This window comes from Corythoichthys intestinalis, chromosome 10 (assembly GCF_030265065.1).
Source record: "Corythoichthys intestinalis isolate RoL2023-P3 chromosome 10, ASM3026506v1, whole genome shotgun sequence".
Classification (NCBI taxonomy): Eukaryota; Metazoa; Chordata; class Actinopteri; order Syngnathiformes; family Syngnathidae; genus Corythoichthys; species Corythoichthys intestinalis.
This window is the reverse complement of record NC_080404.1, coordinates 12,189,404-12,214,515: the sequence shown is the minus strand read 5'-3', so window position 1 is coordinate 12,214,515 and position 25,112 is coordinate 12,189,404. Positions and strand designations below refer to the sequence as shown.

The window sequence follows — 25,112 nt, the reverse complement described above, 5'->3', positions numbered from 1 at the left end:
ATAACTCAAAAACTACGCGGTCAATTATTATTATTATTTTTTTAATGTGACTTTTTGAGAGAGCGAATGACGCATTTAATACAATTCAACTGAGTAAAACACTTAAGAGCGAAATCTGAAAAGCTCTTCAGTTGCCCTTTAATTACCTTCTTTTTATGGCTGGGTTGAAACAAAAGTGGTTGTGCGACGTCTGTAAATGGAGGTTTCCTGGGTATAACGGACACATTAAAAATAGTTTGGGGGCTTAATGCGCCATGAATCTGTTTCGGCAGCATAGAGACATATTGTTCTATCAAACACAGCAGTTCTTTTGGCTTAAAATACAGCAGTTTATTTTAAAGGAGGGTGCAAGAGCAGAAAGTGCTTTTTCAGTCTTGTCTGTGTTTTCCGGCCCATCTAAACTCTAGTTGTCTTTTACAGAAGCAACCTAAGTGAATCATTGCTGAACAAACTAAGATACAGTAGGGTATATGGTTAGAGTCAGAATATAACCATGAAACCAAATGATTTCATGCTACAGGTACAATATGTGCTTCATAACCTGTGGTATTTTTTTTCCTCCGAAATTTCTGTTGTACACAATATGTTGCTGCCATATGTCAACCTGCAATACAAGGATTTCTGCTCAGAAATCCATCCTCAAAGCAAGTCATTCAAGTTGTGGAGCTAAATAGTGAGATCAAATTGACACAAGTACACAAGTAACATCCTCTACGTACTAGTTTGGCACAAATTAGAGGATGTACAGTATTTACTCTACAACATACAGTATATTTACAGTACCATTCACAACTGACAGCTAATCACAAATTTTATTCATACAGAATCATTGCTTGTTTTTCCATATCTAAACGCCATTTCACACATTTAATGTAAGTTTTCGCTTATACTTTTCGCGATCGCGTTGCATAAACTTTTACAGTTGGAAAATTCAAGTTATAGAAGTCACATAGTATTTTGCATGCACTGTAACCATAGTGACCCATCTGCATTAGTTGTTTGCTATTGCCTTTCATCCTCCTGCGTATGTACTGCAGCACATACAGTATACTGTATATACAGTATGTCATGACAGAGGAAAAACCAGCCTTGGTCTTATTTATACAGTAGGGCAAATAAGTATTTAGTCAACCACGAATTGTGCAAGTTCTCCCACTTGAAAATATTAGAGAGGCCTGTAATTGTCAACATGGGTAAACCTCAACCATGAGAGACAGAATGTGGAAAAAAAACAACAGAAAATGACATTGTTTGATTTAAAAAGAATTTATTTGCAAATCATGGTGGAAAATAAGTATTTGGTCAATACAAAAAGTTCATCTCAATACTTTGTTATGCACCCTTTGTTGGTAATAACGGAGGCCAAATGTTTTCTGTAACTCTTCACAAGCTTTTCACATTTTAGCCCATTCCTCCATGCAGATCCCCTCTAGAGCAGTGATGTTTTGGGGCTGTCGTTGGGCAACACGGACTTTCAACTCCCTCCACAAATTTTCTATGGGGTTGAGATCTGGAGACGGGCTAGGCCACTCCAGGACCTTCAAATGCTTCTTATGAAGCCACTCCTTTGTTGCCCTTGCTGTGTGTTTTGAATCATTGTCATGTTGAAAGACCCAGCCACATCTCATCTTCAATGCCCTTGCTGATGGAAGGAAATTTTCACTCGAAATCTCTCGATACATGGCCCCATTCGTTCTTTCCTTTACACAGATCAGTCGTCCTGGTCTCTTTGCAGAAAAACAGCACCAAAGCATGATGTTTCCAGCCCCATGATTCACAGTGGGTATGGTATTCTTCGGATGCAATTCAGTATTCTTTCTCCTCGAAACACGAGAACCTGTGTTTCTACCAAAAAGTTCTATTTTGGTTTCATCTGACCATAAAACATTCTCCCAGTCCTCTTCTGGATCATCCAAATGCTCTCTAGCGAACCGCAGACGGGCCTAGACGTGTACTGGCTTCAGGAGGGGGACACGTCTGGCAGTGCAGGATTTGAGTCCCTGACGTCGCATTGTTTTACTGATAGTAGCCTTTGTTACTGTGGTCCCAGCTCTCTGTAGGTCATTCACTAGGTCCCCCCATGTGGCTCTTGGATTTTTGCTCACCGTTCTTGTTATCATTTTGACGCCACGGGGTGAGATCTTGCATGGAGCCCCAGATCGAGGGAGATTATCAGTGGTCTTGTATGTCTTCCATTTTCTAATAATTGCTCCCACAGTAGATTTCTTTGCACCAAGCGTTTTACCTAATGCAGATTCAGTCTTCCCAGCCTGGTGCAGGTCTACAATTTTTTCCCTGGTGTCCTTCGGCAGCTCTTTGGTCTTGGCCATAGTGAAGTTTGGAGTGTGACTGACTGAGTCTGTGGACAGGTGTCTTTTATACTGATAATGAGTTATAACAGGTGCCATTAATACAGGTAACGAGTGGAGCCTCGTTAGACCTCGTTAGAAGAAGTTAGACCTCTTTGACAGCCAGAAATCTTGCTTGTTTGTAGGTGACCAAATACTTATTTTCCACTCTAATTATGAAATTCTTTAAAAATGAAACAATGGGATTTTCTTTTTCCCCCCACATTCTGTCTCTCATGGTTGAGGTTTACCCATGTTGACAATTACAGGCCTCTCTAATTTTTTTCAAGTAGGGGAACTAGATACTAATTTGCCCCACTGTATATTGCTAGACTATACAGTGCTGGCCAAAAGTATTGGCACATCTGCAATCCTGTCAGATAATGCTCAATTTCTCCCAGAAAATAATTGCAATTACAAATGCTTGGATAGTAATATCTTGATTTATTTTGCTTGCAATGAAAAAACACAAAAGAGAATGGAAAAAAAAATAAATCATTATCATTCTACACAAAGCTCCAAAAATGGGCCGGACAAAAGTATTGGCACCCTCAGCCTAATACTTGGTAGCACAACCTTTAGACAAAATAACTGCGAACAACCGCTTCCGGTATCCATTAATGAGTTTCTTACAATGCTCTGCTGGAATTTTAGACCATTCTTCTTTGGCCAACTGCTCCAGGTCTCTGAGATTTAAACTGCCATTTCAGATCTCTCCACTAGTGTTCTATGGGATTCAGGTCTGGATTCATCGCTGGCCACTTTAGAAGTCTCCAGCGCTTTCTCTCAAACCGTTTTCTAGTGTTTTTTAAAGTGTGTTTTGCGTCATTGTCCTGCTGGAAGACCCATGACCTCTGAGGGAGACCCAGCTTTCTCACACTGGGCCCTACATTATGCTGCAAAATTTGTTGGTAGTCTTCAGACTTCAGAATGCTATGCACACGGTCAATCAGTCCAGTGCCAGAGGCAGCAAAGCAACCCCAAAACATCAGGGAACCTCCGCCATGTTTGACTGTGGGGACCGTGTTCTTTTCTTTGAAGGCCTAATTTTTCCCCCCTGTAAACTATGTTGATGCCTTTTTCCCAAAAGCGCTACTTTTGTCTCATCTGACCAGAGAACATTCTTCCAAAACATTTTTGGCTTTCTCAGGTAACTCCAGCCTGGCTTTTTAAAGTCTCTGGGTCAGAAGTGTGGTCTTCCTGGGTATCCTACCATCGAGTCCCTTTTCATTCAGACGCCGACGGATAGTACGGGTTGACACTGTTGTACCCTTGCACTGCAGACCAGCTTGAACTTGTTTGAATGTTAGTCGAGGTTCTTTATCAACCATTCTTGTCAATTTTTCTTTTCCGTTCACATCTAGGGAGGTTAGCCACAGTGCTATGGGCTTTACACTTATTGATGACACTGCGCATGGAAGACACAGGAACATTCAGGTCTTTAGAGATGGACTTGTAGCCTTAAGATTGCCCATGCTTCATCACATTTTTGCTACTCAATCCTCAGACAATTCTTTGGTCTTCTTTCTTTTTTCCATGCTCAATGTGGTACACACAAGGACACGGGACAGAGGTTGAGTCAACTTTAACTGGCTGCAAGTGTCATTTAGTTAATCCCACCAGCTGTTATGTGCCACAGGTAAGTAACAAGTGCCGTTAATTACGCAAATTAGAGAAGCGTCTTTTGATTCTTCAAAATGTGCCAATACTTTTGTCCGGCCCATTTTTGGAGTTTTGTGTAAAATGATAATGATTAATTTTTTTTCCCCATTTTTTTTTTCATTTTAATCAAAATAAATGAAGATATTATTACCAAAGCATTTGTAATTGCAATCATTTTCTGGGAGAAATTGAGCATTATCTGACAGAATTGCAGGGTGCCAATACTTTTGGCCAGCACTCTAAATCAAATTGACTTTTACAAGGGGAAATGCCTGAATTTAAAGGTTATAAGTAGAGATGTCCGATCACGTCATTTTCAAAGTATCAGAATTGGCAAAAAAATATCGGACATGCCTTTTTAAAATGTATATTTTTTAATTAAATCGTTTTCTAATTGTGTTTAACGTTACAGATATAATATGTTACACTCATCCAGAGTCTTTAGTTTAGGCTTAAGGTACGGTTATCAAATTTATCCCGATAACGGTGATAATTAATTTTTTAAAAAAATGTATCACGTTAAACTATTTAACGCAATTAATGCTTGCGCTGCACGACCCACTCACGCATTGTCGCGCTCAATCTGTAATGGTGCCGTTTTACCTATATAGAGAGCTAAAAGGCAGCGTTAAATGAGTAGAGTTAATTTTGGCAGCCTTTGGAGCCTTTTTTTAATTGGCTAAAGCATTACAATCCCTCTCCCTACGATTAGAAATATCATGGGAAGCAATGTGGGGAAACAAGGTAGCAATTGATCTTTTTCTTGACACCCTATGTTATTTCCCAACGCAGAGAAGATATATCAATTAGTAGCACTACACACAGTCATGGTTGCACTTTCCATCACGCATTTGGGCATGGCTACAGTATCATTTACTGAAAGCTCAACAAATACACTAGGTGGCAATATTTAGTCACAATATACAAAGTCACAAGTCTTTCTATCCGTGGATCCCTCTCACAGAAAGAATGTTAATAATGTAAATGCCATCTTGAGGATTTATTGTCATAATAAACAAATACAGTACTTATGTACTGTATGTTGAATGTATATATTCCTCTGAGTTTTATTCATTTTTTTCTTAATGCATTGCCAAAATGTATATGATCGGGAAAAATTATCGGGAATGATTGGAATTGAGCAAAACAAAAAGCAATCGGATCGGGAAATATCGGGATCAGCAGATACTCAAACCAAAACGATCGGGATCGGATCAGGAGCAAAAAAACATGATCGGAACAACCCTCGTTATAAGTTTAATAATAAATCGCAATTGAATGTCAGACATTTATTACAATTTTGCATCAAATGCAACTCCTTTAACACAATACTAATTGACTGAATATAAAAAATTACATTTAATACAACACTATACAATTTCCACTCCAAACCTGTTAAAGAAAATAACTTCCCGCCCGACTGTGCATGATTACACAAATTTAAAATCAGGGTGTTAAAGAGGACACAACAAACAGAAAGAAGTTGCTCAAGATTTATTCAGGCTCTAGGCATAGTCAACATCCTATTATTGCCTTTTTCTCACATCAAGTTACCAAGTTGCCATTCATTTAAAGCAACAGTGCATGTGGTGAAGTGCATTTTGGAGAGGAGTGGTTTTCCAGGCAGGAAACAATATATTCTTGGTGCTGTAGCTTTATCAAATAAACCCAGCCCTTTAAAATCAACACCAAATAATGTGTGACATTCCAGCTGTCACTCGTTTTGTTTTGGTCAACAGCGTCACCTACAGGTAAAAATGTAAACTAGTACAACAGCATTTAACCCTGTCCATGGTCCTCAACACTGAAGTACACCATGAAAGTACGATGTGTGACAATAATTACCTTTCATCTCTGAACAGAATTCTATATTTCTATACTTAACCCTATATTGCCAAAAGTATCACATATGATAGGCCTAAAATTTCATGATTTTGAGACTAATTCAGAATTTTGACATTTCTTTTTGGAAAAAAAAAATGATGGATGCAACTCAACACATGCAATCTCCAGGTTCCATGAGAAAAAAAAAGCAAGATATAGCAAGGGTTATACATATCAGAGCGCTTATTACACATATTCATTTGTACTTTTCTTTTTACGAATTTGAAAAAAAGGTTTCATTAGGACCTTATTTTTCAAATTTTGGGATTCTCTGATAATTGCTTCATGTTGCAGGTATTTAAGGGTTAAGGTTGACATATTCACTGGGTCAACAAGATTGGTTTCCCCTCATGGTTGCGAGGCCCATGCCAACTGGCACCATAACTTGTAACTGTAATATTTCGCAAATGCAGAATGGGAATGGGAATGAGCAGATGCAGTTTAAACAGTGAGTCAGCCTCTGGAATTGTCCATTTCCACCATGAACAATGAGACAACGACTGCTGTTTTCAGAGCCCTTAATTTGCTTTTCATAAACCACACAGCATCCTTTTGACCTTCAGGAAGCTGTCAGTGACACTTTTAGTTGACCTTAACAACATTTGCAGCTCAAATATCACAGGGGAAAATTTAATAATTTTGATAAAATAAGTCAAAGAGATTCCACTGAAGTTCATTCAGGTACAGTGCTTGTTGCACACATTAGTTTCTGCTTAGGAAATAATAACAATTAAAGTTTCTTTTTTCAATGTAAAATGTTGCATATTACAGGATATTTCTGTTGATTGTTTCTTGTTTTTTTTTTTTTTTTCATGTTCCCCTTATTTCCCCCCCTTCAATGCTCAAATAACATAATCTAAGCCAAAGCAATTAACAAACAAACGAACACGCAAACAGAAAGAGATGTAGAAAAGGGGCTAAATTAGAACAAGGGTTTGGATCCCTATTACCCAAGACCAGAAGTCACCAACCTTTTTAAAATTGAGAGCTACTTCCTGGGAACAAATACATGCAAAGGACTGTGTAAGAGGAATAGTGCCAGTCAAGAAAAGATTATAACTAAAGGCCAGCTAAAAAGCTTTTATTTATGTATTTATTTATGTATTTATTTATGTATTTATTTATTTATTTTAAACCTTTAAGAGCCTGTGCCACTACATTGAAACGTACCTCCAGCGTGACCTTTTTATATTGCTTCAAAAGAAACACAAATAGTGTCCTCTGGTGGACATAAAGAATAATGAAAATCATCTTGAAAACTGCAAGGTTACTTTTACTATACCTTATACAGCTGTACTAAGCTAGTGCTGGAATAATAAACATGCTCGAGGTTTAATTCCCCCCAATTGTGTGGATTTTTAGTGTGATCGTAAAAATGTTTTACCTTTGGGTTTTCTGTAAAATCGGAGCTCCATTCAATCAAAACAAACTTGTGCCTGCTACGACCTTCTCATGTTGTCATTTGTTTGAAAACAAATGAATAACAATGTTTTGATGTATATAATAAAAATAATAAACCTTTTGATTTTGTACTCTATATGAAAGCAGTTCAAGCATAGGCGGAGTTTGAATTTTGGGGTTGGGTGGGGGGGGGGGGGGCACAACACAACATGTTGATGACCCTGAAACGCAGTGTCAGCAATAAAATTAACTTACAAGAATATTTAAAATAACAAGTTGATAATGAGAGGTTTTTTGTTTCCCATCATTCTTGAGGGGAATTCTAAATCAGGCTGCCTAGGCAATACTTTTTGCCAAGATCGTCATCCATTGAATATGGTACGCCCGCTGGTGTCGTGCCAATGTAGTTACCCCAGTCAAAAATTGTATCCCCGAGGTGGAGCCATATGGAGGTAGATTTGTGTCTTTATTATTGAATCAAAAAAAAAAAAAAAAAAAGTGGTTCATTAAAAAAAAAAAAAAAAAGTTGCTTCGATCAAAATATATATTTTCAACCCAAGACAAAAGTCACAAAAAAAAAAAAAAAAGCATGCGAAAAGCTATTTTTCTTTGATATTTTTTTTTTTTGGATTGAAGTCGTTTTTTTTTTTTTTTTGATTGAAGCAAATTTTTTTATTGAAGTAATGTTGATTTGTGTTTTGGGCCAAATTTTGGCTAGGACATTTTTGTCATTATTCAATCAAAAAATAATTTGCTTCAAAAAATATATATTTTCAAAAAGAAAAATCACTTCAATCAAAAAAAAGAAAAATTTCAATGATGGTACACGTTTTTGAATGCGAAAAAATATTTGAGATTGAAAAATTTGCATTTAAACACTTAATTTTTCATCGAAAAAGTTTTCTTTGACAGAAGCAATCCTTTTTGTGTCTGGGCCATATTATGGGTAGGATATTTGTGTCTAAATCATTTAATCCCCCAAAAAGTTGCTTCAATAAAAAAAAATATTTATATATTTTCAATCAAAGAAAAAAATCATTTGATAACTATTTTTTTTATTTTTTGAAATGTATATAAAAAGCAAATGACCGTCTACGTTGCTAGTCACATGATCTGTTCAAAAAACAATTTTGACCCATTATAAGAATATATTTTTTTGTTCATTTCATTCATTTTTGTTGTAGTTTTATTTCTTCACAACTTTTATCTATATAGGAAAGTCAATTACATGCTATGACACTTTTCGGCCACCAGAGGGGGCCTGGCCCCCCTGAACCCCCCCTCCCCCTTAAAATCCACTTATGAGTTCAAAAGTTTATGTTTGTGTCACGTGAGCAAATGTGTAAGAAGAATAGAATAGAATAGAATAGAATAGAATAGAATAGAATAGAATAGAATAGAATAGAATAGAATAGAATCCTTTATTGTTGCTGTAAGAATAGGCAACCAGATTGGCAGCTCCACATGACAGCATGGCACTTACAGGGGTTGGACAAAATAATGGAAACACCTAACATTTTGGCATCATAATCATTGAACATACTGTAATTGTTAAACAATAGCATGAAGAACATTCTAATGAAGTTGCGCATCTCATATGGCTGGCACAGTCTATTCGATTTTAACTGAAGAACGGTTTAAAATTCCTTTGGAAACAATTCACAAGTTGTATGAATCAATTCCTCGGAGAATAGAGGGTGTAATTGCTGCAAAAGGCGGCCCTACACCATATTAAATTAGTTTTTGTTGATTTTTTAAGGTGTTTCCATTATTTTGTCCAACCCTTGTAATACCCAATAAAAGTTTACACCTACTTTTCACTTCACATATATTGGGGATAGTACAATACTTAAATAGCTGAGTCATTATGATCCCTCCCCTTTGTTTAACCTCCTTTCGTCTGGCACCACATGTATAAACATGACGTTCATGAATATTTATTAGCTCGGGATGGCCACTGGCCCTCTGAGGACTTCTAGATAGCCGAGAGGGGTCCAGTTGGGTTGTTTTGTCTGGGGCTTCTTCCATCCCAACAAATCCCACAGAAAAGGACTTACAACTATTACCTTTTTTTAGCCCACGGGAAATCATGGCTCGGGCCCCAGGCTATCGAGGGCCTCTCTTGGGGCTGCTTCTGCACTTTGCTCTACTTTGTTCGGCTCAAGTAAGTATTATGTGTGCCCCCCTTTCCCATTCCTTTGTTTCTCTCTCCAAACTAATGTGCAAATAAGCAGGTAAGGGCTTTTCTCCGCAGTTTTGACATATGAGCTGCTGTTCAATTGTGCTGACAAGTGTTTTCTCCTCAAAAAATGGAGAGATTATTTCAATATTGTATTTGCTTGTCCTTTGCTTTTTTCACTCGTAAGGATACCATTTAACATTTTAAATGTTAAAGGATACCATAAGGATACCATTTAACATTTTAAATGATATCTTTATGAGTGAAAATGATATTTTCTCATTTTTGATTACTCCAGTTATGCCTTTATTTAAAAATAATGCATTTATTTTCAAAGAATAAATTTGTAATAATGGTACACCAGTAGAAAAATGCAAGCTTCTTTAAGTATTTGACAATATTTAATATTCAATAATTATTTTAAACAAATTATTTTGATTTAGTTTTCCATTTTTATCATTTTATCTTTTCATGGGGGATTGGTTGGAAGAAATCACAGGATATAACCTACTCAAACATGATCAATGCATGCAAACTAAAACACGTTCACAAATCATATACTGTCATATGATGTAAATTTAAAAGAAAGTCCCAACATCTAAGATTATCATAAGCATCTATAATTATATTGATTGATGTGTCTGGAGTGGGTCGAGTGTGCACCTGTTCGAAGGTGTCTCGTTCGCTTTGACTTGGCTAAAAAAACGCGAAAGGCATTAACGAAACATGTTTTTTTGTATGTATTTTCCAATTTAATGATTGTTTGTTTTTCTTTTCTTTTCTTTGTGTTAATGTATTTCTCCTTTGTTTAGAGGGCCCAAGGACCTGCTGGACCTGCAGGTGTACCAGGAATTGATGGCATTGATGTGAGTCTTCAAGTATAGTAATAGTCATCCTGTTGTGTTTTCCTTTGACTGTGTCTCAACATTTTATCATTATTTTTAGGGTGATAGAGGATCAGATGGCCAAGCTGGTCCTGCTGTAATTATAATTTTTCATTTCACTTTGATACTTTTTCCCCCCTCTTTTAAATTAATACGGTTATTTTTTTAATTATAGGCCTTCTTTTCAAAGTGTTTGTGCATCATTTACAGGGACCTGATGGAGAGCCTGGTAAAATTGGATCCTCTGGAATACCCGGAATTCCTGGAAATGATGTGAGTTATATTTGTTTATATGCTTTTCTGTATTGATATTCCAAGATCTTTTTTCTTTTTTTTGCTGCGTTACTAGACTTTTAAGGTTTATCCATAAAAACACTACTTCACTCAGCACATATTTTGTATTGCCATCAAGCCTGTTAACTGTAGAATCGTTATGGTTGCAGAATATTTTTAAAGAGACAGTTTGAATATTGCTACTTACTAGTTAACATTATGTGATTTTCAAAAATGATTACGGTGGTTTCAGCATTAACCTGTTGTGTAAAAGTCTTGAACATGATTTTATTAGTTGTTCTAGAAATTGTATAGTGACATTATCTACAGTAAATGCCTAAAACTTTGTGTTAGCTGTTACACCACACTTTGTATTGTGAAATGTCTCACTGATCTATTCCTAAATTCCTAAGACTGTTTATGACAGAGATACTAAATATCAAGGCATAATAATAATAGTAGTAATAATAATGCAAGTTATTGGAACTTAGCCCTCTAACTGTGCAATGGAATGGACGCCTATTTAATGCCAATTATTTCCGTATTGGTGGTGGTACTATGCTGTAAATAATTGATAGGTGTAATCTTGTGTTGCATTGTTGCACACTTTCACTTTTACATTTTAATTAATGCATTCAAATGACTTCTTCTAAAATGATGAAGGCTGAAAACAAAAGCGTCTCTGTAATCCAGATGGAGTGGTTATTTCCCAGTGAGAATCCACAAAGTAGTGTGGAATGATTACTTGTTTGAAATGAGCCAAAGGAATGCTGCACTCTAATATGTGCAGTCTAAGCGGTTTGCCCTCTTGACCCACTGCTGACTTCTTCTTCTTCTTCTAAATGTTCCCCCATGTGCATCTTTAAATCCGTTAGAGTTTGAGTTAAATGAGAGATTTATTCATATGCTTGAAACTGTAATGCATTATATACAACCCCTAGCAAAAAGTATGGAATCACAAGTCTTGGATGAGCACTCACTCAGACATTTTATTAAGCAGAACAAACTTAGATAAAAAGCTTGAAAAAAATATAATTAATTAGTTCAAAAGTGCAACTCCTTGGTATTCTAAAACACTAAAAGAAATGAATAAAAAACATTGTGGTGGCCAGTAAATGTTACTTTTATAGAGCAAAAGCAGGTAAATAAATATAAAATCACTCCATTCTGAAGAAAAAAAAATGGAATCACTCCATTTTGAGTAGAAAATACAGACACACCCAGTCAATTTCCTTTCCTTAATTGGGCCCCTGCCTCAGATTAGTTCTGCTCATTAGTCAGCAGTTAAAAACAGTGCCGTCATCACACCTTGGAGGGCTGCTGGACCAAGTGGATTCACAGGAATCATGGCTACAACAAGAGAGATGTCTCTTGAGACCAAGGAGGGGATCATCAAGCTTCTTGAAGAAGGTAACGCTACACGTATGGTTGCCAAAGATGTGGGCTGTATGAAAAATCTGGACCAAGTACAAACAGCATGGCAAGGTTGTTAAAGTTAAGCGAACTGGTAGACCGAGGAAGACATCCAAACGTCATGACAAACAACTAAAGGCCTTACGTCTTGAAAACAGAAGATGTACAACAAGACAAATGAAGAAGAAATGGGAGGAAGCTGGAGTCAAGGTATGTGACAGAACTGTGCAAAATCACCAGAAGGAAATGGGATTTTATTCAGGGAAGGCAAAAGGAAACCATCAAGGTCACACAGGAAAGAACACGACTGCAAGGGGCTAAGGAGAGGCAATCGTGGATTGTGAATGACTGGATGAAGGTCAAAATCTGCATTGGACAAGGTGATGATGATGGAACTTTTGTTTGGTGCCATTCCAGTGAGATTTACAAAGATGAAGAAGAAAGAAGAAAACATCAAAATTCCCTCAGTCCTTGATGACAGGCATGTCAGGCAAAGGCACTGGGGAGATGACTGTGGTTAAATCTTCAATAAATGCACAAGTTTTCATTAAAATTTTAGACAGCTTTCTTATCGCTTCAATTGAATATATGTTTGGGAATAATGAAATCATTTACAAGATGACAATGCATCATGCCACAGAGCTAAAACGGTTAAAGCATTCCTTGGAGAAAGACTTATCCAGTCAATATCATGGCCTGCAAATAGCCCAGCTCTCAACCCTATTGAAAATCTGTGATGACTCCGACCTGCAAGAATGATCTGGCAACTGCAATCAAAGAGAGTTGGCACCAAATTGATGAAGAATACTGTTTGTCACTCATCAAGTCCATGCCTCAGAGCAAGCTGTCATAAAAGCCAGAGGTGGTGCAACTAAATACTAGAGATGTGTTTCGATTGTTATTTCTTTGTTTGTTTCTCATGATTCCATATATTTGTCCTCAGAATGGAGTGTTTCTATATTTATTTCACTGCACTTGCTCTATTGAAGTAACATTTACCGACCACCGCAATGTTTTTCATTCATTTCTTTTTGTGTTTCTGAATGCTAAAGAGTTGCACTTTTGAACTAATTCATTAGTTTTTTTCAAGCTTTTTATCTGAATTTGTTCTACATATTCAAATGTCTGAGTGAGTGCTCGTCCGAGACTGGTGATTCCATACTTTTTGGTTCGGGGTTGTATAATGTACCACCTGATGGGAGGTGGTTAATCCCATTTTTGATCACGGCTCCTCTCACTAGATGAAAGTTATGATGATGTAACATTATATTGGTTTAATGCTCCTCTGGAAATTTTGCCAGAGGAAAGATACTGGCTCATTTAACAAGCACATGACAACCTTTGAGCTAATCCTGACTGAATGCGCTCTCTGCAGGGCTTGACCGGCCGTATCGGAGAGCCCGGGCCTGATGGTCCCCGCGGACAGAAAGTAAGTGACTAATGAGCCTCTCACCTCAGAGAACGTCCGGGAAACGGTGCCAAGCTGCTGTCTGCTCTTTTGGCATTCTTTGCATAAATTCCTCCTGACAAATGAGACCTAATCCTGCAAGTCCACTGTGTAATCTCCATGGGGAGGCAAAGCCTGGCATCACTCCTCATTAGTACAAACATTGCTGGGTCAAGTGTGCCTGCCCAGCCCAGTCATGTGATAACTATTTAGTCTCACATAGATCGTTTGCAAAATCTCAATGTTTTCATCAATCCATTCAAGTAATATGGAGTTGTTTTTTTTCTAGGGTGAACCCGGAACAGTTGGACCTCGTGGAATGGCTGTGAGTTAAACATCATACCAGAATATTACACCCATCAAACAACTTGAAACACTTATTACAATGCATGCTTCTCCATAGGGTGTTGGGCCAGATGGACCCCCTGTAAGTTCTTCACATTTTTTTTTACTTTATTAGTCTTGTTTGTATGTTTTTCTCATGAAAACACATTTTTATCTTGATCTGATTTATGACAGGGGCCACCAGGGCCAGGAGGGCTTCCGGGCCCACTGGGGAAAACAGGACCACCTGTAAGTACATTATTTGTTTTGACCTAAAATATATGTACCTAAAAAAGGTGAATGTCAGTCATTTTTAGCCTGAAACAGAGTATTTCTGTTGAATCTCTTTATAGATCTAAAACAGGTGGTGTGACCATCATTAAACTTAATTACAGTGGTATGAAAAAGTATCTGAACCTTTTGGAATTTCTCATATTTCTTGATAAAATCACCATCAAATGTGATCTGATGCTTGTCAAAATCTCACGGATGAAACCATAGCGTCTGCTTTAAGTAAAACCACCCAAACATTTATAGGCTTTCATACTCATATTTTAATGAGCATAGCATGCAAAAAATGACAGAAGGGGAAAAAATAAGTAAGTGAACCTTCTGCCTAAGGAGACTTAAAGAGCAGTTGAAACCAATTTTTACCAAACATTTTAAGTCAGATGTGTGCCCAATCACTGATGAGTGGTTTAAAGCTGCCCTGCCCACTATAAAACACACACCTGATAAGAAATGTCTTGATGAGAAGCATTGTCTGATGTGCATCATGGCTCGGTCAAAAGAGCTGTCCGAAGACCTGCGATCAAGTATTGTTGGTTTGTATAAAGCTGGGAAAGGATACAAAACCTCCTCTAAAAGTCTGGATGTTCATCAATCGGCAGTCAGAGAAGTTGTCTACAAATGGAGAGAGTTTAGCACTGTTGCTTCTCTCCCACGGAGTGGCCGTCAACCAACGAGGACGAGAAGAGTTCAGCGCAGAATACTCAGCGAGGTAAAAAGGAACCCTAGAGTGTCTGCTAAAGACTTACAGAAATCACTGGCGCTGTCCAATATCTCTGTGCACACATAAACTATCTGTGAAACTAAACTGTGGTCAAGAATATCACAATATCAGATAAAAAGCTAAAGAGAGGATGGATGCTGCAACAAGACAATGATCCAAAACACAGAAGTAAATCAAGTTCAAAATGGTTTCAGAAGAACAAAATACACGCTCTGGAGTGGCCAAGTCAAAGTCCAGACTTGAACCCCATTGAGATACTGTGGCATGACCTAAAAACAGCGATTCATGGTAAATGGTGTTATACTTATATAGCGCTTTTCCACCTTTCAAGGCGCTCAAAGCGCTTTACACTATCTCGCCATTCACCTACTGGTGACACAGCACCAGGAGCAACGTGGGGTTCAGTATCTTGCTCAAGGATACTTAGGTGAGTTCATCAGGGCGAAGAATCGAACCCACAACCTCTGGGTTGGGGGACAACTACTCTACCACTGAGCCACGCCACCCCGATTCATGCTAGACATCCCAGGAACCTGACTGAACTACAGCAATTTTGTAGAGAAGAATGGGCCAGGATTAGTCCTGATCAATGTGCCAGACTGATCTGCACCTACAATAAGCGTCTGGTTGAAGTTATTGCTGCCAAAAGGGGGGGAAATGGGGTGGGACACACACAAAATGTTAAATGTGATGGTTCACTTACTTATTTTCCCCTTTTGTCATTGTTTTTACACTATCCTTATTAAAATATAAAAACCTATAAATGTTTAGGTGGTTTTAGTTAAAGCAGACACTGCTTTTTCATATGTGTGATTTTGACAAAGATCAGATCACATTTGATGTTGATTTAATGCAGAAATGTGAGAAATTCCAAAAGGTTCAGATACTTTTTCATACCACTTTATATTATTGGAATGCATTCAGTCCCAATTATCACTCAAAATATTGTATATGTATATTTTGAGCCTGTTCCCACAATTTTTTTATTGGGTTTAAGGACATTTGCTCATTATAATTGCTAATAATTACTACCTTACCTAATACCTTTGCTATCATTGATCACATCAGAATGCCCTTCATTTCTTTGCAAGAGTTTCTGGATGTAGGAGCTGATTCTTTAAAATACGCCTATAATGTAACACTGCTAACAATAAATCAGGCCATTCATCCCAAAAATAAGAAACTAAACTCATGCACTCATTTAACAACTTGAAAATAATATACTGGTAGTTTACTTTTAATTTTCACTTAGCCTAATATTCTTGCTGTTGTTACTACAACTACACTTCTCTTTCCAAGTTCATTAGATTTTTATTCCCAAGTAATACAAAGCACAGTAGAAACAATGTGGAAAAAGACCCAGGAAAAAAATGTGATCAAAGTTACAACTATATCGTGGTTCAGATAGGACTCTAAACTATATGCTTGTGCTTTTGTGCAATTGCTTACCGCAGGGGCCCATGGGTGTGAGGGGGCCACAAGGACCTCGAGGACCAACAGGCCCTCGAGTATGTGACCGATTTAAAATTTGAACCGTAAAAAAAAACTAATACCACCGCTTAGCAATGTCTTCTAAATATCAAACATATTCTATCTATCTATTACAGGGGGCATCTGGGATGCTTGGAAGCGCTGACCTGGTAAAACTATATTCATAATGAAAAGGAATACATTCATTTTTGCAACGTGATCTAAATTTCTGACTTTTCTGCTTCTGTTTAGTGTCCCAACTCTTGTCCACCAGGGACTACTGGACATCCTGGACTTCCTGGCATGAAGGTGATTTAAAGACAAGAGTCTTGTGTGCACTGGTGCAGTTTGCTTTTGAAGTATGGGACTATGAGCTCAATCATATTAGGACTAGCAAAATAAAAAAAAAACTGGGGGCTTCTCCTGGTCCCTCTCCACATTCAGATATGCACATTTAACGGGTCTTCTCTGCTTTTTACCAGGGCCACAAAGGTGTTAAAGGTGAAGCAGGGGAACCTGGCAAACAAGGGCACAAGGTAGGTGCACACATCTATATTCAGAGGTGAGCAGAGTAGCCAAAAAAGTTACTCAAGTAAGAGTAGCGTTACCTCAAAATATTATTACTCAAGTAAAAGTAAAAGTAGTCATCCAAAAAATGTACTCAAGTGCAAATAAAAAACATTTGGTGAATAGAATACTCAGGTAATGAATAACATTGTGAGTAACTGCTTACAAAGTTTGATTTAAAAGAAAAAACAAAGACAAATGATGTTTTAAAAAAAAAAAAAAAAAAAAAAAATTTAAATAATGGTATTTTTGTTCTCAGCACAAAGGTATTTATATGACCTGCTATACTTTGAAGAAGAATCAAATCAAATCAAATTTATTGATAAAGCCCTTTACAAAAACCCGTGAGGTCCTCAAAGTGCTTTACAACAAACCAAAATATAATTCATTTAAAAAAAAGTATAACCTATTACATATCCCAATTTAGCCAAAGAAGTACCAAAAAAAAAAAAAAAAAAAAAAAAAAAAAAAAAAAAAAAAAACAGAAATGAAGCATTATTTGTCCAAACAGCGTAAGTGCCCTCTGGTTAAAAAAAAAAAAAAAAAAAATTCTATTATGAAACTAGAAGAATCAAATCTCCGGTTTTCCGTGGTCAATCTGTGCCTAATAAAAATTTCGTGTCATGTTGACAGCAGCGTTCTATGTCAAATATATCTTTTTTTTTTTTATGGTGCTTTAAAGACGCCTTGTGATTGAACAGGCTGGCATGATCATAAAACAGCAAGCTTGTGTCTGATTGGTATAATGGATTTATGTAATCATTGTTGCGACCAAGGCCGTATGTTTGCATAGGGACGATAGGGAGAAAACACTTCCAACTTTTCAGGATGCTCAAATTGTCCTTACCTAACTTTTAAGCAACCTTATGTAATTAGTTTTCATTATGTTCAGACTTACATTTTCCTGTTTCACCTGCTGAATGTGCTGGTCCACTTTTTCCCCTCAAACGCACATTTGATTGCCTAATGACTTGCATTTATTTAAAATGTATTAATTTATTTTCTACATTATTTATTTAAACATATTTTTATATGAAGCCTATGCAGACATTTTTTTGGGATAATCATACATGAATCATAATTGAGGAAAAAACTTTTCATCTTTTTGTTGCTTATTGGCTGTGCCTCTCGACAAAAGCATTGGTGTTTTACCTGAAGGAAGGCTCGATTTTTATTAGGGCCCGAGCACTAAGTGTGCGAGAGCCCTATTGTAATGCAAAGGATTCTTATTATTGCTTCTCCTTGGCAAATGAAAATGGTCAATTTTGAGGCCTGAACAAAACTCACCAAAATTTGCACATACTTGCAGCTTTGCGTAAATTTTGATTATTTTGCAACGTTGCAAAAAAAAAAAAAAAAAAAAAAAAAAAGTAACGAAATGGCTCAGTGGCGCCCCTTGAATTTTTACAAAAGGCCTCTCCATTTAGGTTTTTTCAACGCAGAGCGATAAAATGTGGGGAGTCGATACATTGTGCAAAACGTCTCCAAAAAGTGTCTTGCACCCATATTCCAAACCCAACAGGAAATCAGGTATTTTGGATTGAATGTGGAATTTCTATTGATTAACAGGGTGTACATTTGAGACCTTGGTGCCTAGACTGTTAGTTGGATCCTCCTCAAAATTGGTGAGAATGTTCATGAGACATATGAGATCTTAAGTTCTGAAAACTGTGAGTTTTCATTCACAGGCCTGCCCTGGGCGGGGCGGCAAAGTCGGCCATTTTTTGGCAAAACACCAAATTCAGAAAAAGACTAATAACTCCCTCATACAACGTTCAATCTTTTTCAAATCTGGCATGTATGTGAGGTATCCCAACCTGAACACGAGTGCATTGAAATATTTTTTTGTAGGACTATCTTCAATAGAGTCTTTTTCACCTAGATATGTGAATGTATTTGTAATCCCCAAAAAAAGAGGCGAGTTCCGACAAAGTTAGGTTCTCAGGAGATGATGAGAGGGAGACGATGTGCCACCATCCTGACCTGCGTGCCGTCCGAGTTGCGTTAAAGTGCGAGGGCCCGTTCAGTCCTGCTTGTTTATTTTTGTTATACGCTGAATAAGCTGAAAAGTTTTTTCACTTATATCTAATTCATTTATTTAGACAGACAACGTTGAGTGCTCTTAAGACAAATGTTTATTTTTTCCATTCCTGGATAGTTAAGATATTATTAACTATTAATTATTACAGTTTGTATTTATTGTGTACGTTAATATAATTTAAATTATGTTCAAATATTGCAATTTTAATTTGCTAATAAAATTCAGACATTTACTCTGGAATTTTTCAGAAAGGTTTCTTTAGTAGTTTTTAAAAACAAAGGTTTGAATCGAACGGCGTATCACCTGAACTAACACACGTGAAAGTCAAAGTGTAAGTCAAAGATTTATTATGCATTGATCATATAGCCTATCAATTAATTAGGTTGATATCCGTGAGAAATGTAGCGCTGACCCACGTTTACCTAATCTGTTTGGTCTTATTGATGTCCCGTCCCCAGCAAAAAGTATACTGTACATGCAGGTTATGCTGTTACAATATATTGTCCCTACCAATGTTAAGACCAAACCTATGCCCTTGGTTGCGACGTCTCATTGGTGAAACTAGTAGCCCCACTGCTGGTGTCTCTAGCGGTAACGGTAAAAAAAAAAAAAAAAACCTAAAAAAAATCTAATATGTAATGACCAATGTAGCCCAAAGTAGTGGAGTATGAGTAGCGCTTCTTCACGAATCTACTCACGTAAAAGTAAAAAATATGGGTTAGTAAAAGTACTCCTAGAAGTACATTTTTCTCAAAAAGTTAGTCAAATGTAACGGAGTAAATGTAACGTGTTTCTACCCACCTCTTTCTATATTTAATACAAGTAAACTAATTCAACTGGGATTCGGACACTAAACTGCAACACACATGCCACATCACTCCCATACAGATTGTGTCTGAAACCCACGTTGTATGAGGAAAGCATTTTTGTGCTACTTTTTGTCGACAAGAGGCCAGACACGCTTGTGAAATGCCACTGATACCATGCAACGCAGCCAGCGTGATTTATTTGAAGTGATGTTCATGCATCCTTTTCCCCTCTAATGTGTTCATACACTATATAAATGGAAATGAGGTGATCTCTCTGTGTGCAGGATATGATTGACCATCAGGCTCACAATGATGTTGTCTATCACTGACTAAAGAGGAGCCATTCCTGGGACCTTTTACCTATTCTTTTCATACACATTCATAAATGTGCAACCACTTGCTGTTAACAATAACAGAATCCATCATGTTCAAGTGTGAAGCTCACAAAATACTTCCTTCCATACATGAAATGCTGGAGGCCTATGTAGATGCATTAATTGCAATTTATTTTACAAACAGTGTTAGAAAATAAGTTTAACTGCTCACTATTTCTGGAGTTGCTATTAGAAGAATATTAATAAGTTTTTCCATCAGACAAACAGACTTGAATCATTCATCTGGTCTGGGGCGCTAAGCATATGCTCACATGTTTCATGACGTTCACTTATTTGTTGTTGCGCAATGTTTCATTATCCAGCCCGTGTTGTTTACTCCTTTCAATAGCCGCTTCTATTACCCGTAATTAAAAAAAACAAATTGCCTGTTTAATGACGGAAAATCTGTGACGCTTGAAACGCCCAAACATGTTCTTCCATATCTAGTGCAGAGTCAGCACATTATTCATTTGTAATTAACAAAGCGGCGCAACAAATTAGAGTTAAATTATCGGCTTTAAAAAAATTAAAACTGGAATTACTGTTCTTGTTTCCAATTAACATAAATCTACTGTTTTTGTGCAACCGAAGGGCATCATTACATGTGTGACTTTTTTTTTTTTAACTACTCTTGTGTTTGCTCCTAGGGGGAGGAGGGTGAACAAGGCGGTCAAGGGGAGGTCGGTGCACAAGGGCCAACGGTGAGATTGACTATTTATGTTGCTTTAAGTCAGTGTTGTGGTCATGCTCGCTTTTATTCCACTCACCTGTTATCCTATGTGTTTTTTCAGGGCGCCCAGGGCATCCGTGGAGCCTCAGGAATGATGGGTACTAAGGGAGAGATGGTTGGTGTTTTCTTCTCCCTGCATTATTTATTCAATGAAGTTTAAATGTTTAACCTTTAGTGTTTGGTGTCTGACAGGGTGCTCGAGGTCCTGATGGAGATCCAGGTCCTCAAGGTGTTGCCGGGGCATCTGTAAGTACTGGAAAGAGAAAATATGGACACAAATTGTACCGACTGACACTTTAGATAATATTTGGAATAATGCGGCAATAATACTGTTCTGATTCATAATGGTACATGTGCTGATGATACAGAGTATTCGTTGAAAAGAATACAGTACTCATTTCATGAGTAACATTGTGAGTAACTGCTAACAATGTCATATTTTTAAAAAATATTGGTGTATTTTTTTTCTAAGCGGAACTTCATTTATATTCACTGTGATTATTATAATGTACTATAGCCCAGTTGTACCTGACCTTTTATGCACCATGGACCGTTGTGATATGGGCCTTTTTGTCACGGACTGGCAATGTGTGTCAGAAAATAACAGTAAATATAAAATAACACAACAGGGCTAAAAACGAACATTTAGTGCAGGCAAAATGTAACTCACTGTATGCTTTTTTTTTTAACAATCGTGAAAGGTTTCTCGGCTTTAGAAATACGGTTCGCCACGAGGTAGGATGCTCTCAGTGAATTCACTTTTGTTGCCTCGTTTGCTAGCTTTTAGCCACATTTTATGCAGAATTTACTTGGTTGTATGCTCCTGTTCTGGCTCAGCAGGTGACCTTTTCCCCGTAAAAAAACAGCCAACTGCAGCTAATGTTATTGTTTACATTGACTAACACTGGGCTGCTATAGGTGTGCTAACACCTCAGTAATGGGAGTCAACCACTAGAGGGCGACATACGCAATTTTTTATTCGGATTAATCAAGTGGCACAGGCCAGATTGTAGTCGTTAACAAATGATTTATTAATTCTCTGCGGCCCGGTAGCAAATGCGCCACGGACTGGTACTGGTCTGGGGCTCGATGGTTGGGGATCCCTGTTGAGTTGCCGAGCTTATTACATGACGTGTTATGCCAAAAAGATTACACAAAAATAAATTTCGACCAGAACACTATGACTCATCACCCATCCAAACAGCATGAGTGCCCTCTAGTGGAGAAAAAACATTGTTACCTTTGAATGGTATAATGGAGGCATGTGTTTATTGTTGAGACATCTCATTGGTGAAATTGCCAGTGTTACTGTCGGCATTTCTGGCAAAAATAAAGTCAATATGTCGAAAAGAGAGAGCAAATGTAACTACTCCAATGCAGCCCAAAGTAGCGGTGTAAGAGCAGTGTTTCTTCTTTGCAAATCTATTCAAGTAAAAAGTATTGTGTGGTAAAACTACTCCCTAAAATTTTTTTTCCTCAAAAACTTACTCAAGTACTGTATTTTCCGCACTATAAGGCGCACCTAAAAGCCTTCAATTTTCTCAAAGCAGACAGTGCGCCTTATAATCTGATGCACCTTTTACAGTATATGCATCAATATTGGTTAATCATGGCATGACATTCCTTTTAGCGCAGCACCGTCTAGAGGATGTATTACACAACTCCAACCATAACTACTACTACACCTTATAATGTGGTGTACCCTAAACAGACAATCAGACTTCTCGCCCTCAGTCCATCGCGGATTTTTTTCTCAATTAAAATAAATAAATAAACACACTATTTCATAAAGATGTCCCGATCCAATCACGTACAGCCTCTCACTCTTCTGCCTGCTGCTTTTCTTGCTCAGCAGGCAGCTGGAGACTGAGTTTGCTTGTTAATCTCAATGACGAGTGACATGGGTGCTGCTTTGATATTGCCAGAGTAGGTTGGTAGCGCTATCTTCTGAGCCACAGATTTGTCAATCATCATTTAGCTTGTTAAACACAAGCGGTAGTCAGCTGTGGCAAGAGATTGAGAGTGAAGAGAGTCTGGTCTTAGCAGCGTGAGTGGATTTGAGTGTACTCACTAAATGAAGCATTTAATAAAGACAAACATTTTGCTATTTTATTCTTATTAAAAAAAAAATGATGGGACGTTACACGTTTAAAACTTTTTTTTAAATTATATTTTGGGGAAAAACAGTCCTATATGTATCTCTTTTCAATGGTACATTGCTGGCCAAAAGTATTGGCACCCCTGCAATTCTGTCAGATAATGCTCAAATTCTCCCAGAAAATGATTGCAATTACAAATGCTTTGGTAGTGATATCTTCATTTATTTTGCTTGCAGTGAAAAAACATTTCAACATGAAAATCCTCTGTCCTGTGTCCTTGTCTGTACCACATTGAGCATGGAGAAAATAAAGAAGATCAAAGACTGTCTGAGGACTATAAGTGTAAAGCCCATTGCACTCCCTAGATGTGGACGGAAAAGAATAATTGACAAGAGATTTCAACAAACGATTTTGCGGATGGTGGATGAGGGACCTCGACTAACATCCAAACAAGTTCAAGCTGTCCTGAAGTCCGAGGGTACAACAGTGTCAACCCGCATGATCCGTCGGATCTGAATGAAAAGGGACTCTATGGTAGGATACCCAGGAAGACCCCACTTCTGACCCTGAGACAATAAAAAATTCAGGCTGGAGTTTGCCAAAACCTACCTGAGAAATCCAAAAACGTTCATGATCCCTGGTCAGATAAGACAAAAGTAGAGCTTTTTGGGAAAAGGCATCAACATAGAGTTTACATAAAAAAAAAAACGACGCCTTCAAAGAAAAGAACACGGACCCCACAGTCAAACATGTCGGAGGTTCCCTGATGTTTTGGGGTCGCTTTGCTGCCTCTGGCAATGGACTGCTTGACTGTGTGCATGGCATTATGAAGTATGAAGACTACCAACAAATTTTGCAGCGTAATGTGGGGCCCAGTGTGAGAAAGCTGGGTCTCCCTCGGAAGTCATAGGTCTTCCAGCAGGACAATAAAGCAAAACACACTTTAAAAAGCACGAGAAAATGGTTTGAGAGAAATGCACTGGAGACTTCTAAAGTGGCCAGCAATGAATCCAGACCTGAATCCCATAGAGAGATCTGAAAATGGCAGTTTGGCAGTTTAAATCTCAGAGACCTGGAGCAGTTGGCCAAAGAAGAATGGTCTAAAATTCCAGCCGAGCATTGTAAGAAACTCATTGATGGATACCGGAAGCGGTTGTTCGCAGTTATTTTGTCTAAAGGTTGTGCTACCAAGTATTAGGCTGAGGGGGCCAATACTTTTGTCCGGCCTCATTTTTGGAGTTTCGTGTATAATGATAATGATTTAATTTTTTTCATTGTCTTTTGTGTTTTTCATTGCAAGCAAACTAAATGAAGATATTACTACCAAAGCATTTGTAATTGCAATCATTTTCTGGGAGAAATTGAGCATTTTCTGACAGAACTGCAGGGGTGCCACTACTTTTGGCCAGCAGTGTAAATCTGAATAAATACATTGAACATATATAAAAAAAAAAAAAAAAAATTAAAGTAAATAAGCGCCACTTATACTTCGCAGATATCCAATTAACTGCGAAAAAAATGAGGGATTACTATATATTAAAACAGTTTTAAAATAGGCCATTAATTGAAGGTGCGCCTCATACTCCCATGCGCCTTATAGTGCAGAAACGATGGTAAATGTAACAAAGTAAATGTAACGCGTTTCTATCCACCTCTAGACATGAATATATGATTTCAGGGTGATCAAGGGCAGCGAGGTGTGATGGGTGAGCCTGGGCCTAAAGGTGAACTGGTAGGTTGGCATATCGTCAGTGATCTTGCAGTCTACAGTACATAATAAATGTTTATTTCAACAATCTTACATTAGGTTTTATTGTTCAGGGCTTACAAGGGCCAAGAGGCATCACCGGTTTGCCAGGTCCCAAAGGAGACGCTGTGAGTATGATTATTTGGTCAGATGGGATTACAGTGTTTCGCGTTGTTGTTTTTTAGTCTTATTTTATTATTCCTACCAGGGTTTACCAGGTGTGGACGGCCGTGAGGGTATTCCAGGCTTGCCGGGAACAAAGGTACCACATCTGTTGTGTGTATGACTATTGTCATAAGTATGTGGTACAATTGGATCGTCCTTACTTTCCATTTTGCTTACAGGGAGGGGTTGGAAAGCCTGGACTCCCTGGAGAGACTGGCCCACAGGGGCTTCCTGTAAGTATGACCTTACTACTAAATGCCACTGTATAAACAGCCAGTGCTTA

The 25,112-nt window shown here is 37.7% G+C and overlaps 1 protein-coding gene across 1 annotated transcript in view; it reads left to right on the top strand.

The window, feature by feature from the left end:
- Positions 1-9,204: 9,204 nt before the first annotated feature.
- LOC130923398 (collagen alpha-1(IX) chain) overlaps positions 9,205-25,112 on the top strand; it is a 38,881-nt gene continuing 22,973 nt past the window's right edge. The window contains exons 1-19 of the mRNA XM_057849075.1: positions 9,205-9,459; positions 10,287-10,340; positions 10,420-10,455; positions 10,569-10,631; positions 13,420-13,473; positions 13,781-13,816; positions 13,895-13,918; positions 14,011-14,064; positions 16,282-16,335; positions 16,435-16,467; positions 16,550-16,606; positions 16,780-16,833; positions 20,736-20,789; positions 20,880-20,933; positions 21,011-21,064; positions 24,596-24,649; positions 24,739-24,792; positions 24,873-24,926; positions 25,009-25,062. Of these exons, the coding sequence (XP_057705058.1) occupies positions 9,385-9,459; positions 10,287-10,340; positions 10,420-10,455; positions 10,569-10,631; positions 13,420-13,473; positions 13,781-13,816; positions 13,895-13,918; positions 14,011-14,064; positions 16,282-16,335; positions 16,435-16,467; positions 16,550-16,606; positions 16,780-16,833; positions 20,736-20,789; positions 20,880-20,933; positions 21,011-21,064; positions 24,596-24,649; positions 24,739-24,792; positions 24,873-24,926; positions 25,009-25,062 (972 nt within the window). The 5' untranslated portion in view covers positions 9,205-9,384. The remainder of the gene's footprint in view (positions 9,460-10,286; positions 10,341-10,419; positions 10,456-10,568; positions 10,632-13,419; positions 13,474-13,780; positions 13,817-13,894; positions 13,919-14,010; positions 14,065-16,281; positions 16,336-16,434; positions 16,468-16,549; positions 16,607-16,779; positions 16,834-20,735; positions 20,790-20,879; positions 20,934-21,010; positions 21,065-24,595; positions 24,650-24,738; positions 24,793-24,872; positions 24,927-25,008; positions 25,063-25,112) is intronic.